This window comes from Perkinsus marinus (genome assembly GCF_000006405.1).
Source record: "Perkinsus marinus ATCC 50983 genomic scaffold scf_1104296930488, whole genome shotgun sequence".
Classification (NCBI taxonomy): domain Eukaryota; phylum Perkinsozoa; order Perkinsida; family Perkinsidae; genus Perkinsus; species Perkinsus marinus.
In genome coordinates, this window is record NW_003216064.1 from 20,797 (window position 1) to 35,092 (window position 14,296).

The window sequence follows — 14,296 nt, forward strand, 5'->3', positions numbered from 1 at the left end:
ATCGACCGTAGCTTGCCTTTATCTCTTCACGGAGATAAAGGCCAGCTACGGTCGATAGATTCTCAGAATTCACAGACTGCGAAATCATGGAGAAGCAGTCGCATTCGATATCATAATCAGTCGAAATCATATGTTTAATCTCTCGACTGCCTCTGGAACCGGAGTAGTCTGTACTCTCAAAGGGTGGAGAAAATGAGACTGCATTCGTTTGTTGTGGAAATTGTCCCAGGGACGCAGATCAGGTAAGTTATATTTAGCCTCACAAGCTGCCCGACCAGCTCAGGCACTTCAAAAAGCAGGCAGTTCAGTTCAGGTTGAACTGAAGTGCCTGCTCTTTAGGGAAAATAGTCCGATTACAATACTTCAAATAGATGCTTTCTTTACACTCTGATATCATCCAAAAAGGCGTCATTTGGGGGCTCACTGTAGGGGCTGTCCTCATGTTGCCACTGATCGCCCTCATAGTCGACCCAACACTTAGTAATTGTGCTTATGGTAGCGGAGATAACAAAGGGGTCAACAGAATGTTAATGCACCGTCTATATTGTACTTGCGTGCCACCGCTAATGTAGCATACCCAATCCGCGTCCAGCAACACTCATTCACGCGCAGACTCGGCGCTCGATTTGTATCGCACCCCAGAAATATCCCTCTGGGTAACATCATGAGTGAACGTTCTCTGATATAGGATCTTTGAGCCTCGATTAAAGAACCTCCCCCCTGCACTCCATTCCACTACTGTTGTCTTCGGATGTCTACCTCAGACAATCGCGAATCGCGATGATGAGACACGTGTAGGTTGGCACGTAAACGTAGACACACGAAGAAAGGTAGCAGGCCATGGCAGAGCACTATAAACTCGGAGGACAACAAGAAACGCAACGTTCTGTGGAACACTTGATCTCAAAGATCCTCTAGTAATGTTGACAACATTATGCTGTTGTCGTTCAGTCACTGCTTGTGGTTCGCAATGCACTGCGCAGTACGTGGGAAGTAAGCCTGCGCTTCGTCCATGAAAACAATGGAATCCTTGGAGCCTGAAAAGAAAAAACTTGGAATCAAGTAGTGTTGCGTTGAACTGCATAGCAACTGCCACGCGAAGGACGCCAGCTGCTCCCCGTTCAAGTTTGGAATAGCAGCTTTACCTTGTGATAGCGGTTTATCTCTGCTAGTGACATGTCACCCCTATCACTCACGCTCTTCAGCAGGGCCATTAATAGGTATTAAAAACGCTCTACTACAATACATGTACGTTAACTGCATAGACTACCTAGCTCATGTTCTTTCGCCTCTTTACCGTTGTTCTAGAGGCCCGTAAAACTGTGCTTAACACAACAGCACAGTTGAGCCGAGAGGCAGTATTGTACTTGCGTACACGGCAATAAGGAAAAGCTGTGGTAAATAGATCATTCACGTGCGCACAAGTGGCGCAGTACAACCTATAACGGTATATGCGTCGCAGAATCTATGGAGGCATAGCAATACCGTCTCTTCACTTTGCCCCTCGCCTATTTACAGACAGTAACGATGGCTAACTTATTCCTGATCCTATCGCATCAGGTATGAAATCCTTTTTAATGGCCATTATCTCTGTCGTTACCGGTCTCCTAGCAACGAGCGTTCTACTGAGTGCTGCGCCATCTGGTAGCTACTGTGCGGCTCCTCACACCGAATTCGGCAATGGCTCGGTCAACCTCACCATAACAAGCTCGAGAACCTTCGACATCAGAGCTTCGTATCGTCCTCGTCATGGTCCTAGAGCTTGGGGGAGTAAGACCGGCGTTCCTTACGAGTACATTCCATCAACCGGCGAATTCAAGCTCACAGACATCACCAAGCTGCTAGCCCTGGCCAGTAACATTGCCGCGCCATTCGCCCCCCCGATACTCACCAACTTGACATTCGACGGGGCCATACGGGTCAATCTGAGCGGCTTTGACCTTGGCATTTATCCTCTCTATTCATGCAGACGTTGAGGCACGCCCCTCCCTGTGTGGAGTGTCGCGATTAATTTTCGAGAAGTCGTAATATTTACCTTTCCCATTCGCACGAGCTTTTACACGCTTTGTCTCTGAAAGCTCGCATTCAATCAGCCCTTGTATCCAAGCCAATCGCCTGTTGTGCTCAGTATGCCAGCGAGACATCCATGATCTCCGTATCGGGGGGAGTTTCTAGAAGAGGCTCGATTTTTCCCTGTGAGTCGAAGCCTGTGAGTTCCCTCCTCATGTGAGAATTCCTCATCTAGTTATGAGGATTTTTTTATAGGGCTGTACAAACGTCACATCTACCAACCATGACGTGCACACGCTTGACAACTACTGAGAGGAATCATTTGTGAGTTCACCCTACGTGTTTGTGGAACTGTGTCTTTTACTCGTTTTCTTTCTAGCTTCACCCTTATAATTCCGGCTGCCACGGGAATCACTCGATCCCAAGCAGGAATGATACTGTATCTCTGTATTATGATTACGATCAAGGTACTCAACGCAACATCCTTTCCGCGTCTATAACAACAACCGCACAACGAGCATAACAGAGAACATGAGTATAACTAGATAGAGCGTAGCTACTGAGCAGCCCGAACCTCCGGCGCGGGAGGAATCGCCATACCATAAGCCCAGGCACGAGCACACGTAATGGCGTAGGCGAAGTCCTGCATGAACATAGAGAGAGACATGTAAAACCTCACTTACCTGCACTATCAGGAGGCCCTTGTCCCCTTGGTCAAGATTGGCGAAAAGCGCCTCGTCATCACAGCCAAATAGAGTATCAAGGGCGGCATGCCCTCGTCCTGTAGGAGGTTTCGACTGAACGCTTTATCGATGCAATACAACTCACCCCTGGGAGTCATTATCCAGTCTCGCTTCGTCGCAGCCGCCAACAGGCGTGCGAAATCAGAATACTTTACCTATACAAGTACACGGCGATCATTCTTCGGAGAAAAAACTGAATGCCCTACATATCCTCGTCTGCGAGGATCGAAATAGCCATGGCTTGTGCTGGACCACCGAAGAGGGAGTTCACCAATTGCCCCGAAGAAGCCAATGATACCTAAAGTGACCTCAGCCCGCGGGACCTCCAGTCAACTGCCAATACCTCTCTCTGAGACCTTATACCCCGAGGGACCAGCCCACGGGATGCACTGTACTGACACTAAGCGGGGCTCGTGCTTTTTCCCTCAGCAGTTGGAGGACGGCTTTCCACCGCCGGCTGTGGCACGCCACTTCTAACGGTTTTACTTCCGAACAAATTCGGCGAGGAGCTCGACGAGAATAGCGTTTGAGACGAAAGCCTCGTCATTTGCGTTAGAGGCGGAAGGCCAGGGGGAGGTCCTTGACTTTGGACATCCTTTGTTGGTAACTCGAGAGATCTGCTATTAAGCTTGGTTCCTGAGCATGATGATCGCGCTCTCACTCAGCAAGCTATGACTTACTGTATCGCGAGGGCGGCCCGGCGTTCGACGCTGATGGTGGTACCAATAGTTCGCCACTTGTAGTCTTCGGATGCTCCTCTACTGGAGGATGTACAGACTGAGGTACTCCATCGAATAAGGTCGGCAACAGCCTTGAGATTGCCACGTCTGCCAAGACTGTGTGTGAGCTCGTCCTCTCAGGAGAGACTGCCATGTCGGTCCAACTGTTCGAGCGTGGCAACGCTTCGGGTCCTGCGAGGGGCTGCTCATGTGGAGACTGTGACGACGTGGTTTTCAGTGATAGTAACTAAGCCAATGTCGAGATGGACCACAGCTTACAGCCACAGTAGAGATACCTCTCGCAAGTGCCTGTTCTCTTCCTCCAACGACGCCTTCAATGCCTTCAACTCCTCATTTTTCCTCATAAGATTCTTATACTCTGGCGACTGTTGAGACGCTCTTCTGGGCGTTGGTGCGCTAACAGCCTGAACCACAGAGAATCGGCGACTCCTAAATGACCGGGGGAACAGACCGCAGCGGGAGGTTCCTTCCCTCTCTCAGGCGACGAAAGCACTATGGCTTGCGTCGTCCCTGTGACACTGTGTAGGAGCTGCATAGGAATACACAAGTCCCTCTTTAGACGTTTGAGGATCTCACCGTTGATCTTCTGCGACGAGTATTGTTGGTAGCAGGCGTGTTGTCGATTGAACCCTTCAGTTGTTCGATCTCCTTGTTTAATGAGGCTCTGGTGGAGAACTCCGTTAATGTTCTGATATAGACTTGACGAAGCTCTACCACCAAATTTCTCACTTCACATCAGCCGGCTCGTCACTCCACGCATCCAATAAGCGACCCTCCATAGTGTTGAAGAAGCTACCAGTTCGGACGTCTGACGGTGTAAACCCGCGCTGCACGGCAAGGCGATGAGGCAATGATTCTCACCATGACGTTCCACGGTATCCATCTGTACACGGTGATAGAGATCTCGCATCACGTCGAGTTGATGACGGAACCTCTGGGCACTCCAATAACACAGGACCTGTGGGACTCTCAGTAGAAGCAGACCGCCGCCCCTTCCACCGCCCCACCGTAGCGTGGATGCCGTTGTCCTCTTCCTCAGAGTCGTGAAACTGGAGTAATCGAATGACGACCAAGTCCCGTGCTGGTGAGTTGTACACGTCCCAGATGAGTTCCACTTCGAACCTAGTCGCACAAGGTTCCCCCTGGTCACGACATATGCAATTGACCTCAAGTTCGCATCTGGCCGCAATTCGCTTGTCATATCGTTGGCCTCATCCACCAGAGGGCAGATGCTTCTAAGGACCTGATCGCTCAGGTGCTCCCAGCGAGATCGGTCACAAGCGATACCACACCTCGAGAAACTCTTCCATCCGCTCCTCATCCAGCTTGTTCCTGACCTCCTCAATATAGTAACGGAGCTCCTACAGTATGCAGTACTGCGGCTTGTCGTACTGAAACTCACCTGGAAGGCCTCACTGGAGTCATCATGGATCAACTCCCTGACGAAATCATCGAATCGAGCACCTTGGGCATCAGCATTCTCAGCCTGGAAGAACTCAGTATGTTCGCTCGGTCCGCCACGGCCCGGCTGACCTTATTCGCTTCTGGTGAGTTCGGGAGTATGAAATTCATGCAGTGGGCGCGGCCGAATATGACCCTGTCAAGGTGGCGTAAACGTCGTGGTGGATCCTCAGGACGAAGGACCTGACTCCAGCCCCATTTGAGGATCTCTACAGTAGGAGGTCCACTTTGCCGTTGACGAGGACTCGGCCTCCCGCCTCGACCCCGCTGGCCGTTAGTGCTATGGTGAGCCTCTGATTGGCATGGTTGACCACTTGGCAAAGTGAAGAGGGCATGCCGATACCCTTGAGGACCATTTGACACTCAGCAGAAGAGCTTCCTATAACAGTAACCTGACCAAGAGAGTCGGCCTATGGACAATTCACCGCAGGGGGTCTTACAGTGTCGGGCTGGAAGTAGTAGATGAGAGAGGCCGATAGCATCGGGTCCTGTGACACATTGAGCATGTACGGTGTGTCATCGCCAACACCGAAGACCGCATTGATCTCAGATGAGGAGAGGCCTCTGTCAGCTAGGGCCGACTCACGCAGTCGCAACATTTCCTTTGACGCTGCCAGCTGAGAGGAAACTGGTATTTGGTTATAGTGGGCAGGAAGTGTTCAACTCACTTGGCTCTCGTGACTCCTCCTGAGGTCACCCACGAGCCGCTCTCTCTCCTGTAACTCTTCATTCAACATCGCCACCTCGGATGACAAGCTCTTAGACTCCTGTGACTGCAACTGGCGACGTAGGCTACCGATCTGTCGAGGCAAATGGTACTTCGTCACGCGCTACGCAATTGTCACCTCTTGCTGCAAATCCTTGAGCAGCTGTTCATTCCTGTCGATGTTGACCTTGGCGGGTACCCGTACCTCCTGTACGGCAGCAGCGAAGCGCAGAGTGGAAACGCTCTCGTCGAGCTCAGTTCTATCGGAACCACTACTGACCCAGGCAGGTGAGCTCTTTACCGTGATGGGCTTATGCAGGCTATCATAAAGGTCTTGGAGTTGCCCGCGAGAGAATCCTTGAGGAGGAAGGTCAGCTTAGAGGAGCGAAATGGAATCCACGACGATGCAGCAGCATTATGCGAACCTAATTGAAAAATGTTTTCTCCCTAGAGACCGGATGACGAGATTTCTCACCTTTGCTGGAGGCACCAAGGCCGCGCTCCGTCAAATGCTTTATGACCATACCCAGTGTGCTCAAGCTCTGGTTAATCGAGTTGGCCTCTCTGAATATCAACCTCAATTGCTGTGGACTCCCGAGGAATCTTACCTCAGTACAGAGCCCGTACTGTTGGTTTTCTGTTGTCTTTCACTGCCTGCTAGATCGATTAAATTAATGCACGAGCGGAGCTTAGGCCCGTCCTCTGACGGACGACACTGAGATGAACGACTTTAGTTCTCTGTAAGCTCTGGTGTAGAAGCCACCTCCAAACGAATCCTGCATACTGCGTGGCTACGACTCGAGTGCGGGTTCATGCAAGTGACCGACTCCGCCCGGCGTCTGCTACCAACTGACCAAGCACTGAATCGCCTCAATCTGCTCTTCTCGTGAACGTACGCTGAAGAAGCTTCTCGAGTTCCACCGGAGTCTGCAGCAGAATCTCTGTGAGATCTCTGACGTAGACCCCCAAGCCTGGATGCTCCATAACGGTGAGGTCTCGATTACTGGAAGAGACAAGAAGGACATTTTCGAGGCAATTGCAGAAAGAGGCTACTCGTCTTCCACAGCTAGAAGATCTCTGAGGTGCTCGTTGTAGATCTCGAGATATGACATCCACACCCTCAGCTGAGAGAAGGAAAGATTCAAAACATGCCCAGGACCAAAGATTCAAAACATGCCCAGGACCAAAGATTCAAAACATGCCCAGGACCAAAGATTCGAACTATGCTCCGGAACAAATACTCAAGAGCATGTCACCCAGGCAGGGCACCCTCAACGTTCACTCAGCATTATGTAACACATCAGTTGGTTTTTATACAACGATGACGTTTAGGGCTGGCGAGCTGTCGACACAAGTCTTGCATGGACACGGAACAGGATTCTCGGACGAAGCAATTACATCACTCCCACCTACGTCTTTGACTGAGCTTTGCCCAGCAGTGAATAGGCTCTCACTGAGCCTAGGTATAATACCACGATACTCTCTCGAGTACTTAACAGGATCACCATGCATGGTATACGACTTGCCGGAGCCCGTCTGGCCATATGCGAACAGGCAGCCATTGAAGCCTCGTAGACCTATAAGCGATCGTCATCGTGCTGATCCGTGGTCAACTCCTACTGTTTTGGAGAATCCTAGTGCCAACCTTTGAGAAGATGGCCTCCTGACTCGCCAAAGTGGCATTAGACAGATCACTGCTGTCAAAGACCTGGTGCACGGTAAAGCTTTTGACGCTACTGTGTCTGCCAGCCTTAGCCTGAACAGAGTCCCCCCAATGCGTTTCCAAGCGACAACCATGATCCGCCGCCTACTGCAATAACTATAGTATTATCTCCCTCTCGCCCGATGCAAGGGTCGCCCGGTTGGTTCCCTGGCCATGACCGGATACGTACCACGACACTGATGTTGCCGGCCTCGGCACTCTCCGATGTGGACTCGAGGACCTCAGCGGCAGACATGTGGCGATGTTCGGAAATATAGCCGGGGCCACTGCAACTGATAACACTCCCTGGCCGTAGAGATTGGAAACTCGGCAACTGTCGCGGTATTTGGTAAATCTACCGTGCTGTATCACATGTAAAGATGAGGCTGACAACTAAGTACATCAGGGAAGGCCAACCTCCGCGTGTTCACTCGGGTATCTCAAGACTAACTACAGGTCCTGGTGCCGGGCCGAGAGTCGCCGCGAACATGCTGCGTTTGCTCCAGTCGAACGGGTCGGATTTGAAGCGTTCGAGTGGTTGGTTGCGCGTTGCTGACGAACGACTTTTGCTGCATTCCGTCGGTTTCAGCATTGAACTTCGGCTCGGCATCTGTCGATCTGATGAGCTCGAACGAACGCGTCTAGGCAGTGTGGTGGAAATGTATGTCCTTCCTGGACTGTGCTCGGCTTCCTTCCTTGTATATCAATGGCCCTTTACAAAAATTCTTTACTTATTGCTGTCGTTCCGTTACACACGATTCATATCGTATGTACGGCGTGCACTGCACGAATTGTACTGGCGAATCAAGCATTGTCTAATTGAAAAGTACTCCCTGAAATTGTTACAATGCTTAGCTGTTGCTAGTCGCAGCTCGCGATTCGCGACACTAAGTTTTTGATTTCGTTAGTATTCCATTAGTTTTCCTTTGTTTTCAGTAGAAACTTTTCGTTTACGTTTCCGTCATTATGACGGCGTCATAACATTCGACGGTACAGTTTCTATTTGACAACGACTTCAACGCGTCAACACTTTCGAAGATAAAATCTAACTTCAATATTATGAAAAATCAAAGGGATGAAGACTCAGACGATGAACCTTCAGAATCCGGAAGCTTCTCCTCCTCAATAGCATTATCAGCAGGAGCAGCTCTAACATTTGCAGCACCAGTGCGGAAGCCCGCGAGCCGAGGGCGATGAAAATCGCGTGGCCCGGAGAGCTCAGGGTGTGGACAGGTCTTTAGGACTCTATCGATCACCGTCGAGTGAACCACTTTCTTCTGCGAGAACTTAGAAGTCCGTTGGCGCCTGAATCCGCTGAAAGATTCAGGCATCCTTTCCAAGGATGCAGCAAGAAAGTTATCCACGTTCGTGGCTGCAATACCCATACTACTCCAGACCAATAGCGCCTCCTCGGCTAGACCCATATGACCAAGATGTCTGCGAGGATCAGACCCGTTGAGTGTTGAGCATTGAGCCTCAACAACACTCTCACAATGAGTCTTCAATGCTACGCAAGCTATAGCATACAAGCAATCCTCACAGCCACGGTACAAACGAACCTGTGTATGAACCTCGCTCCAGATAGCATCCATGTCAACTTTCTCCCCGGCTGTGATGGGTAAGAAATTTGCGCGAATGCGATCACGGAGTTCAACATACTGCTCCTTCAGTCCATCGATGCCCGGAGCCTCGGCGAGCTGTGTTTTGAAGCTCATAACGAATTCAGCAACTACACCAAAATAGTCCTCAGCAGAGCGTAGTTTGCTCAATTCGCCTCTGAGACCGAACTGGTCGAGGTTGCGGTCGTCCTGCCGTAGACATCCTTCATCTTGCGATCCTAAGAGCGCTTCACCACTGAGACATTGGCAGCACGCCTCTAACCAGACCGGTACTTCTCGTAGTATGCGTCTCGTGAGAGCCGACGTCAGTTGCTTCATCCAGTCAATACAGAACTGAACAGCAAGTTCGAAAAACCAAGGAGACACCGGTTGTAGCTCCACACCTTGCCAACTACGCTGAACAAAGTTGATGCTACTAAGAGTAGGCAATGCGTCAATGTCGAAATGCCGTGAATTTAGGGCTCCAATGTGGCTTGCCCGAGCATCTGGAAGTTGCTTCACAGCGTCACGAAGAGCTTCCAACTCAGCGGTCGCAACAATCAGAGTATCTCTGAGCCCGTGCACAGCAGCGATTACTTGCCACGGACGTCTGTTCACAGTCTGGGCGGTGCAGGACACGGCGGTAACAGCGTTCATGACATCGTAACAGACGGCAAATTTGAAGAGCCAGTCGAGTTTTGAAACTTGTGGATATGCTCCAAGGCTCAAAATGGCCCTAAAATTCTGGGCAAAGTTGTGATATACCCTCGCTTCGCTGGATGCCCATCGTGTGGCCGAGAACGCCAAAGGAGCAGCAAACTTGACACCCAGCCGAGCAGCTTCATCTCGCAGATCCTCGTAAGCGTATCCATGCCTCGATGGCATAGCCGGATGGAGTACACTTCTGAGATCCGTCGCATCTTTGTGGCTATCGTTGACAGCCAGTTCGATGCGATGAGCGATACACCATGAATGATAGAGCTGCTCGTCTTCGCACCCCAGTGCATTACTCAAGCGACCACCCACGCGGAGACCATGGTATTCGCCGTCTGTAGCCAGCGCTACTAGGTTATTTCGCAAAAGCTCCTCATCGAAGCCGAACTCTAAGAGCGTAGTCAAAAGGAGCTCAGTAAGTCCATCGCCGGTCTTATCAGCCGCAACTGGTGCTGATAATAAATACGCGACGACACGGCCTCGAACTAGAACCATAGCACAAGTAGCTTGTAGAGTCCGACGCTGCACTGTAACCTTGTCGCAGCTTGCTGCTATAGGGCTGCTACGCATACCAAAGCAGGCCTGTTCATCCATAAACACCGAAATCATTCTCGCTTTAATTTCCATTACCATGGCTTTGATGAAAGCCGGTAAGAAATGAGTACGCGAATGATTCTTATCACCAAAGCCCACTCCGTTTTCAGCCTGTAAAGCCAACAACCTTTCGAACGAGCGATAACTATGACCTTCGCATACAGCAAAGTATGCTGTACGAGCGACGGCTAAAGCTTCGCTCCTTCTAGTCGTAGCAACACCAGACTCACCGATACTGACTGATCTTGTATGGGTGCTGATCTCGAGATGCCTCTTCAGTGAAGTTACTATATCTCTCTGCCGTTCTGGAGGCGGGAGCTCATCACCCAGATAGAATACACCGATACGGTCGAAGTTGGCGGGTCTCTCATTGCGCGGTATTGACCATTTATGCATGTCGCAGATAGTGCAGCGGACACGCAAGCTACCTTCGTCTAATTTGAAGGGGCCAATACCGCCTATGCGTCTACGAAAATCTATCTCGCGCTGGTGAGTGGAATCTCTAGAGAGAAGCTCAGCCACCTTAGCCGTGAGCAGATCTAACTTCTCCGATTGAGAGACCATGAAGCTTGCCAACCCTGCAGTGTTGTAGGCGGTGATAGGAAGCTGCGCTTGAGGACGATTCGGAGCTTCTGGCGCTGGAGGGGCTTTTGGCGGTACAGTTGGCCTGGGAACTGGCATAGGAGTCGGTCTGGCAACTTGATAGAGAGTCGAAGCTTCGGGCGGAGGAATTTCAACTTGAGGCTGCTCCTCAGGCTCACGGGACCCACGTGACCCGCCATGGACATCTGAAATGTAACGCTTACACTATGAACTGGAGGATACCCTCTTGTATTTAAGAAGCATCGCGCCGCATTATTGCAAACGCTCTATTACTTCCTTCCTGCCCTTCCCTTTCACTGAAGGTACGTTTCTTAGGAAACATATCCGTTAAGGCGCGCTGTCCTTTTTCAGCCTTGTATCTCTCGGGCATTCCTGGGTGATGCTTATTGAAGTGATCATACAGGCGGAAGTTATCCTTCCTAGCCTTATAATCACAATAATAGCATTGGAGTATCTCCTTAGATGGAGCGGTGGACATAACTCTAGCGGACTACTAGGATTACACAACTAAGGAGAGAGGACGGTGATGGCTCTGTTATTGACTGCGAATCGCTGCAACTCAATCGCATTCTGTGACCCATTCGCACGCAACTTCAAGTTGCAGGAGGAGCACTGCACGCATGCGTTGTAGAAAAGTTGGCACGCCTGCACAACCAGGAGTTTCACCATATCATGCGAAAGCGGCCAAACTTCAGCCCGGTTTTCCGTCTGCCTCCGATGACCAGGGTTCATCTCGGATGAAACCATTTGAGATTCGCTCCCTTTGGAGTGAGAACTGAGGGTTCGAAGCTGAGCTTCGGAAGCGCATGCTGATTATGCGCCGCGCAAATTGTGCCACATTACGTGCGGCACAAGCGCGGAGCCTTCCTTGAAAAAAGTTCTCTTTCCTTTGTAATGAGTCTTTCACTTGCTTCCATCTCCTTTCTTCCTGTTTTCGGACTTCTCTTTCTACTGTTTTCTCTCTTCCTTTTCCCTGTCTTCTCCTATTCCTTCTTTCCTTTCCTTTCCTTTCCGTCCCTCTTCCTTTCTTCCTCTTCCTTTTTTCCTCTTCCTTTTTCCTCTTCCTTTTTCCTTTTCTTTTTTCCTTTCTTTTTTCCTTTTTTCTTTCTTTCCTTTCTTTCCCCCTTTCCTTCCTTATTCCGGTGAGTTCCTTGGCCACAGATGTGGCCGAGCACCCCAGTTTTCCACCACACTGCGTCTAGGCCTAGTCGGGCGCGGTGTCACGGTTTTCCACCGAGACCAACCGCCACCACGAATGCTAGCAGCTGAGGGCCAAATGGTTTGCACCGGTTTCACAGGCTCCCGGGAGCGCGCCCTCGGCGATGATAACAGCTTTCGCAAGCTCTGCTCGGTCGTCTCTGGTCGCGGAACCTTCACTTTTGTCCGTGGACTTAGGTAGGATAGATCGATCTCCGTAGTCTCTTTTCCAATCATTGGATACCCCCGCGGCGGCTCCAAAGTTTGCCACCGAGGGGGCTCAGATGATAGTAGCGGCTTTGCTCGAGGTGTTCTCGCTGGCTCTTTCAAACGCGGGCTTCTAGTTCGGAGTAATTGCAACAGGCTCGGTTGGTCGTAGTAAACCGTTGATAAATTGCCTCTGATTTTATCGTAATCAAATGTGAGCATTTCTTCGTGCGCCTTACTCGCGTGCTTTCGTCTTACGCTCACCTTACCCTCGTCATTTCGTTCTTCGCTCGCTTCCCGCTTCTCGCGCTCAGGTTTCTGTGGGGGATCGCCTGAGATCTTCAACAGTGGGATGGTTGGTAGCGGCTCTTTCGGCGGTGGAGTCGCAGGAGGCGGCCGAGGACTGCCAGGGGGCAGCTCAAGACGCATGCCGCTGTTCTTGAAGACACCAGAGAAATCTCTACCAGCTTGGACACCTTTCGTCAACTTGAGATAACCAAAGACACCTCTACGACTGAGTAGACCTCCTTGCAAGTCCTAAGAGGTAAGCAAGTGCCTTCGATTAGCCGTTCGAGGACTACTTCACGAGGTATGCGGGTTTCCGCGTGGATTTTCTTCGGTGTACCACGCAACTGGGTCCACAACTTGGCTGAGTCCCGTAGCATGAGGATGGCGACCTTAGCACGGGTCCAATGGGAGCTACTATCAATAGCGGCATCGATCTCGGCATCACTGAGCGGTGACCTCCAAGACACCAAGGGTCATACTTGTCCTTTACCTTTGTTGGATGTTCAACTTGGCCATCAGGAATCGGCACCGACGCTGGCATCGCTCCAGCTCCTTCTGGGCTTCTGACATTTGCCTCGACTGATTTGCGACAGCCTGGCCGTATTTCGACTGAATGGACACAACACTGGTAACAAGCGAACGATTCTATCCCACCTTGAACTCTGTGGAAGCCTGTTGTATTGCCATCTCCACCATGCGTGCCGCATTCTCAGGGAGTTCAGACTCCGAGTAACTTTCGACCTTCACCGTGGATGCGTCTTCCACACTCGTTGTCGTCGTAGCCGTCCTAGCATAATAATAGCTCGACAGATTTCATTAATGAGGATATGAGTGTCAATATCATAGCCAAACCGAGCTGGCAAGCGACTCACTTAGTCGAGTGAAGTTCGCCCTTCCACGTAGCCGTCTTAGTAGTAATGTCCTCTTTCAGGTCAGTCAGTGTCTCGTCCTCGAAGGTGCTCCCGATGGCCTCTAACTGCTCATGCAGTTTCTTGCTAGTTGCGGTAATCAGGTCACAAACCTAACAACAGCGCCTAGCCGCACAGAGCTGATGATACCACACCTCGGCCATTTTCGTATCGGGTACTTTACACTGCAGAGTCCATCCGGCGCCAACGGCAGGGACGGCGATTCTATTAAGAGTTTGATAAGAGTCATGGCTCTCGTTAGGTTGTACCCACCTGACTATCAGGCTGTGATCTACCGAAGGAGTCTCCATTATCTATACGAAAACTCAGCTGGGCATTCTTTCGATTACTTACAAATTAACGAACACAGAATCGCGACATATGTTGGAGAGAAATAATCGCATTAACATCAGGCACACAATCGTTGGTAGCAGGACGGTTCCGTCCCAAGACCTCAGCATGAGTGTAATACTCCTTAGATCGGTATCCTTGGGGAGTATGCCCACTCCGGCATCCCACTTGCCCTCGACAGTCGCGGAGTTCTTCAGGTGAAGATCTGTACAAGTCCAACTGAAACATAGTGTAGCTGTCCAAATAAGGAACAACCTTCCTTGTCTGAAGCATCCTGAAGGTAACAGTGTTCGACAGCTGAGTAGACGTAGTAGGGCCTCCATGGCAAATCAAAGTGATATCCAAGCGACACCAATGCAACCAACCACTGCTGTGCCGACCCGCTGGGCATGGAAGGGACGGCAGCCTTCTTACTCTTGAGAGACCAAATACTTGCCCGCTTCGTCGTCGATGTAATGAGCCAGGACGAACTGC

The 14,296-nt window shown here is 50.7% G+C and overlaps 5 protein-coding genes across 5 annotated transcripts; all 5 read right to left on the reverse strand.

Annotated features, from left to right (window-relative positions):
- Positions 1-2,566: 2,566 nt before the first annotated feature.
- On the reverse strand, positions 2,567-2,851 carry Pmar_PMAR006350 (hypothetical protein; the record flags this gene model as incomplete). The annotated part of the gene is made up of 3 exons (XM_002786890.1): positions 2,567-2,653; positions 2,694-2,791; positions 2,839-2,851. The coding sequence occupies 3 exons, from the start codon at positions 2,849-2,851 to the stop codon at positions 2,567-2,569; spliced, it is 198 nt and encodes a 65-aa protein (XP_002786936.1).
- A 1,172-nt stretch (positions 2,852-4,023) lies between these two features.
- On the reverse strand, positions 4,024-4,203 carry Pmar_PMAR006351 (hypothetical protein; the record flags this gene model as incomplete). Its single annotated transcript, XM_002786891.1, has 1 exon — positions 4,024-4,203. A coding segment is annotated over one exon (180 nt), but the record flags the coding sequence as incomplete, so codon positions are not given.
- Positions 4,204-4,218: 15 nt separating this feature from the next.
- On the reverse strand, positions 4,219-7,618 carry Pmar_PMAR006352 (kinesin heavy chain, putative; the record flags this gene model as incomplete). The annotated part of the gene is made up of 20 exons (XM_002786892.1): positions 4,219-4,301; positions 4,355-4,451; positions 4,501-4,615; positions 4,660-4,736; positions 4,786-4,854; positions 4,896-4,979; positions 5,027-5,137; positions 5,182-5,346; positions 5,395-5,571; positions 5,623-5,754; positions 5,800-5,920; positions 5,962-6,085; positions 6,136-6,224; positions 6,269-6,375; positions 6,424-6,509; positions 6,557-6,663; positions 6,714-6,784; positions 7,074-7,237; positions 7,281-7,416; positions 7,472-7,618. The coding sequence occupies 20 exons, from the start codon at positions 7,616-7,618 to the stop codon at positions 4,219-4,221; spliced, it is 2,262 nt and encodes a 753-aa protein (XP_002786938.1).
- An 811-nt stretch (positions 7,619-8,429) lies between these two features.
- Pmar_PMAR006353 (hypothetical protein) lies at positions 8,430-11,349 on the reverse strand (the record flags this gene model as incomplete). The annotated part of the gene is made up of 2 exons (XM_002786893.1): positions 8,430-11,056; positions 11,145-11,349. The coding sequence occupies 2 exons, from the start codon at positions 11,347-11,349 to the stop codon at positions 8,430-8,432; spliced, it is 2,832 nt and encodes a 943-aa protein (XP_002786939.1).
- A 29-nt stretch (positions 11,350-11,378) lies between these two features.
- On the reverse strand, positions 11,379-13,875 carry Pmar_PMAR006354 (hypothetical protein; the record flags this gene model as incomplete). The annotated part of the gene is made up of 8 exons (XM_002786894.1): positions 11,379-11,516; positions 12,540-12,812; positions 12,857-13,007; positions 13,054-13,172; positions 13,218-13,350; positions 13,436-13,584; positions 13,627-13,744; positions 13,826-13,875. The coding sequence occupies 8 exons, from the start codon at positions 13,873-13,875 to the stop codon at positions 11,379-11,381; spliced, it is 1,131 nt and encodes a 376-aa protein (XP_002786940.1).
- Positions 13,876-14,296: the final 421 nt, after the last annotated feature.